Source organism: Nicotiana tomentosiformis, chromosome 8 (genome assembly GCF_000390325.3).
Source record: "Nicotiana tomentosiformis chromosome 8, ASM39032v3, whole genome shotgun sequence".
NCBI classification, from domain to species: domain Eukaryota; kingdom Viridiplantae; phylum Streptophyta; class Magnoliopsida; order Solanales; family Solanaceae; genus Nicotiana; species Nicotiana tomentosiformis.
This window is the reverse complement of record NC_090819.1, coordinates 41,168,964-41,174,251: the sequence shown is the minus strand read 5'-3', so window position 1 is coordinate 41,174,251 and position 5,288 is coordinate 41,168,964. Positions and strand designations below refer to the sequence as shown.

General features: G+C 42.3%; 1 protein-coding gene across 1 annotated transcript; it reads left to right on the top strand.

The window, feature by feature from the left end:
- The first annotated feature begins 418 nt into the window (after nt 1–418).
- LOC104115317 (uncharacterized) lies at nt 419–1,708 on the top strand. Its single transcript, XM_009625914.2, has 2 exons — nt 419–892; nt 1,229–1,708. The coding sequence occupies exons 1-2, from the start codon at nt 419–421 to the stop codon at nt 1,706–1,708; spliced, it is 954 nt and encodes a 317-aa protein (XP_009624209.2).
- Nucleotides 1,709–5,288: the final 3,580 nt, after the last annotated feature.

Genomic DNA, 5,288 nt, shown 5'->3' with positions numbered 1-5,288 from the left:
TGGGCTTATGTGTGATGCCAGTGGTGTAGATATTGGGCCAATGCTTGGTTAAAGGCACAAGATTCTACACGCTGTCTACTATGCAAGCAAGACACTCAATGGCGCGCAAATGAATTACATAGTGACTGAGCAGGAATTGCTTTCCCTATGACTTTGAAAATTTTGGGCCTATTTGTTGGGATCCAAGGTAGTAGTCTTTATTGATCACGCAACTCTCCGCTACCTTATGGCGAAGAAAGATGCCAAATCAAGGTTTATTAGGTGGGTCCTGTTGTTGCAAGAATTTGACTTTGAAGTCAAAGATTAGAAAGGAATGAAAAATAAAGTCGTGGACCACCTATCTAGGCTTGAAGAGGTAGGGAGACCAAAGGGAGATATTGAAATCAATGATGCCTTACAAGATGATTAAAATTTTGCAATGTCTAGCACTTCAATTCCTTGGTATGCTGATATTGCTAACTTCTTAGTTAGTGGCCTTATTCCCGGCGATTTGGAAGCTTATAAAAAACAAGGTTCTTATGGGATTGTAGGCAATACTATTGGGAGGAACCCTTTTTTGTTACGGATATGCTACGACAACATCATTAGGCATTGTATTCCGGAAGATAAGGTGACGCCGATTCTCAAAGCGTGCCATGACTCGTCAATTGGGGGTCACCACAGTGGAAACCGTATGGCAGCAAAGGTTCTTGAATGTGGCTACTATTGGCCATCAAAATACCAAGACACAAATTTAATGGTCAAGGCATGTGATCAATGTCAAAGACAAGGGTCAATTTCTAGAAGGCATGAGATGCCTATTAATTTTGTGATGGAAGTAGAGATCTTTGATGTGTGGGGGACCGATTTCATGGGTCCCTTTGTGAGATCATATGTCATGAAGTATATCTTGGTAGCATTGGAATATATCTCAAATAAGTCGAACAGTTTCCGTGCCAAACAATGAGGCAAGGAGTATAACTGCCTTCTTGACGAAGAACATATTTACTCGATTTGGAACCCCACGGGCCATCCTTAGTGATAGTGCATCTCACTTTTACAACAAAACCTTTGCGGGGTTACTCGAGAAATATGGAGTTAAGAACAAGGTGGCCACTCCGTATCATCCTCAATTAAGTGGTCAAGTTGAAGTCTCCACCGACAAATCAAGAACATTCTAGCAAAAACTGTTAATGCAAACAGAACCGATTGGTGAAGAAAGCTAGATGACGCTCTTTGAGCTTATCAGACAGAATTCAAAACATATATTGGAACCTTGCCTTACCATTTGGTTTTTGGTAAGGCATGTTACTTGCCTATGGAACTAGAACACAAAGCCATATGGGCATTAAAAAAGTTGAATCTTGACTTGGCTGAAGCTGCTAATATAAATATGACACAACTCAACGATATGTATGAGTTCCATTTCATAACCCATGAGAGTGCATTCATTTATAAAGAAAGGATGAAGTCTGTTCATGATAAGAAGATCTTGAAGCTGGAATTTCAATCTGGCGACTTGCTCTTACTCTTCAACTCAAGGTTGAAGTTCTTTCTGGCCGAGCTCAAGTCCAAATGGTCTACCCCATTCAAAGTTGTTAGTGTGTCTCCTTATGGCGCCGTTGAATTAGAGTCCGAAGATGGGACTCGAACCTTCAAAGTAAATGGCCAAAGGGTGAAGCACTACCTTAGGACTATTAGAGAAAGGCAGTTGGTGGAACAATTCTAACTGAAAGATGGTCCGGTACCAACCTCCACGACTGATTTGCAATGAAGAGGTAACATAGTCATTCCGCGACGTTAAATCAAGCGCTTCATGCAAGGAACCCCATGTGTTAGAATGTTTTTAGATTTTTATTTTTGTATGTTTATGTGGTTTTGTTGAACATTTGATGTGTGTGTTTTAGAGTGCAGGGTACTCAAAATGCAGATAAGTATAGATGCATAGGGAAAGTGAAGAAAAATTAGCTGAGCTTCAGATGTTTTTCTGCGGCCACAAATGCGACCGCATAATGGTTTCGCGGGCCGCATATTGGTTGTGGATGTAGTTAGAAGCTCCCAAAAACAAGTCGCTCAAAAATGCGGTGGAAGGTCAACTTTGTGGATCACTTAAAGGTTATGCGACCACAAATGAGATTGCACATTGGCCAAGCTCATACTAGGTAAAAATCCATTGCAAAAGGCTTCTGCGACCACAAAAGCTATTTCATGATAGCTAAGGCGTTGCATATTTCACAGGTATTAAAACTCCACTCCCTTGCTATTTTACCACTTCCGATTTCCCACACTATGAGTTTGAACAGAAGAAAACCAAAATAAAGAGGGCTTGAACACATAACACATTCCACAGAGAGAGCTTAATCACCAAACCTTCCATTCTCCTCAAACGAATCTGGTAAGACCTTCTTCATATTTTGCTCTTTTGTATTTAATTTGACTCATAAAAGTTTCCCCCTCTTCCATGATCCTCATTCTCTCTACCCTTTTCATTGAATTAACTGAGAATCTCTCGCCGAGATTTCTTCTCAGTGTTGCCACGTAATGGATGGTCATTGGGGGTGACTGCTAAGTCAATATTGTGGGGTTAAGGCAAAGGTTAGTGGTTGTTTTGATTGTTGATAATGCCCATTAGGTATTTGAGTATTGCCGTTGAAATCTCTCAACCGTGGGTTGTTGTGTGTTGATTTCATGAATTTCTGTAGCGCCCATGTCGTATAGGGTAGAACTAAAAGTCTAGGGTTGCATGTGTGTATTGTCTCAGTGAAGACGATGACTTCTGCGGTACTGCACAATTGATTCGCGATCATCAGAATGATCGCATTTCTGAGGAAAATTGTGTGCTTTTGGTGTGTTTACTATGCAGTGGATTTTGCGATCACGAAAATGGTATGCGGACCGCAAATTCGTCACACATGTTAACATGAGCGAGGTAATTTCGAGGTTAAATCTGCCTTGATTTCGCGGTCGCAGATTCATTCTGCGACAATTTAAGCTGTCTGCACAATATGTTGGCCATTTGATTATTCATTCTGCGGTACATTTTACGGTCCGTAGATCTGTTTTGCGAACGGATATGCGGTCCACATAATGTGTTTTCCACTACATTTCCTTATCATATTCCATGAGTGTTTCTACCATATGCTAACTTAACTTTCATTGGCAGGAATGGCACCAAAGAAAACACAACCATCCACAACACCCACCACAAGAGGAAAAAAATGGGTCGGAGTTACATATCCAAAATTAAAGTAGCCCCAACCTAAAAAGCCCTGCACATTGGTCAGATAATTCGAATCCTTCTCCTAGTCTGAAGAGGAAAGGGCACCACTTGACCCAGTGCCACCAGTCGATCCTTGCACTAAAAAGGAAGAATTCTGAGGATAAACTCAGGTTCAGTATCGTTGGATCCTGGAATAAATATAGAGCCACATTGGAAAAAAGGAACATCCTCGAAGAGAAGCAGCTGAGTGTGAACGGACTTAAAGAGAACTACCCGCATATAGTAGAATACATCAAAAAGAGGGAATGGGAGTTCTTTACTGAGCCTTAGGGGGAATACAACGAGGTACTTGTCAGGGAATTCTATGCTGCCTCATTCACTAAGAAACAAGCAAGGCACCGTGCTTACTTGTCATCAATTATAGTCAGAGGGGTTGAGGTATCTTGTGGACCCACAACAATCAATCATTACTATTTTGAGGATTAGGACGGGGGCACGACAGAATTTGATGCAAAGATGGCATGAAAGGAAGATGAGTGCGGTTGGGTGGCTTCCGTCATTAGCACAAGGAACACCGGCCTAGATTGAGCCAAGCCATAAAATTCAACAGAAAGACCTCACCCAAGAAGGCCAATATTGGCTAAGTTTTGTTTGTTCTCGCTTACAGCCAACAAAAAATAAAACTGACATCAACATAGAAAAGGCTATCTTAATTCCTTCAATCATGTCAGGATTCAAGATCGATGTGGACAAGCTCATCTTCATGGAGATTGGTATCCGAGCAAACCAAAAAAACTTCGCTTCCCTTTTCGTGCCTCATCACTGCCTTATGTAAAAATGCAGAGGTTTCACCAATTCCCCGGTATGGCCGTAGGGTAGAGGCCACCCAAGACATGACATTAATAGGTCCTAACCACCCTCCACCACTTCAGAGAGTATGCCCGCAGAACAACCAGTTATCCTCCCACTGGCTTCATCTACTTCAGCAACACCTGCAACCTCTACCTCCACACCTAGGCCAACCACAACATCAATACCCAGTCTGGCCACTACTACACCACCTATTTCACTACCTTCCATTTTCAAGCTTGGTCTACTGACACAGAACACTAATGCCAAAGTGGATAAGCTTGTGAAAGATCTTCCACTTCTCATCAGGCAAGCTTTGGCACCACTCCAAGCATCAGTGAGTGATCTTTAGAAGAAACGTATATATTATGAAGATCGACTCCAGAACTTTGAAGCTCGCCTTGAAAAAGGTTGAGCGAGGTGGATATAGGGACATGCCTCAACTGAAAAAGGATGTTGTCGATCTTAAGTTGGGGATGCACAAGATGCAGACCTTGGAGTTAGACCTCACAAACCTTCTCCCGATAAAGGAGGAGCATGGCACTGGCACCTCCTACACACCGGAACTTGCTTTGGACTTCACAAGCCTTCTCTCAGTAGAGGAGGAACATGATATTGGCACCTCACAGGCTCCGGAATCTGTTGCACACACTGATGACCATTCAGATGAGGAATCAATAGAGTCTCATGAGGAAACAGACGAAGAGCAAGATGTTGAGGAGGTCGATGACTAGATGCCCGACAAAGGTAAATAGGTTGCCTCTACAGAGGACAAAGATGAAGATGAGGTAGATGTGCAGAGGGCCATAGCATATTCCCTTGAAGACATGGCTGCTATGGCTACCACCACTACTACAGAGCCATCACCTAGTGAGGCAAGCAACTCACAGATCCAGGACCTAGCTCCGCAGCTTGAGGAGCCAAGTTTGTCACGCCCCAAAACCGAGGAGCGCGACCGGCGCTCAACCGAGTGAACCTGACCGAGCAAGCCTATTACATTTCCTTCTACCCAAACTCATTCATGAATAAAGAGAATATATATGTTTTCGTTAATCAACCAATAAAGTGATCATATTGCAATACCAATTTCTTACCATTAGTTACTTTATTTTAAAGTCTTAATTCCAAACACATTTTTCATAATCTGAAGTGGAAATAGTAATTCAAGCACAACACACGAGTTTGACTTCCCCAGCACCATTATACAACCCACACTATGTTTACGGAGCCTCTATAGATA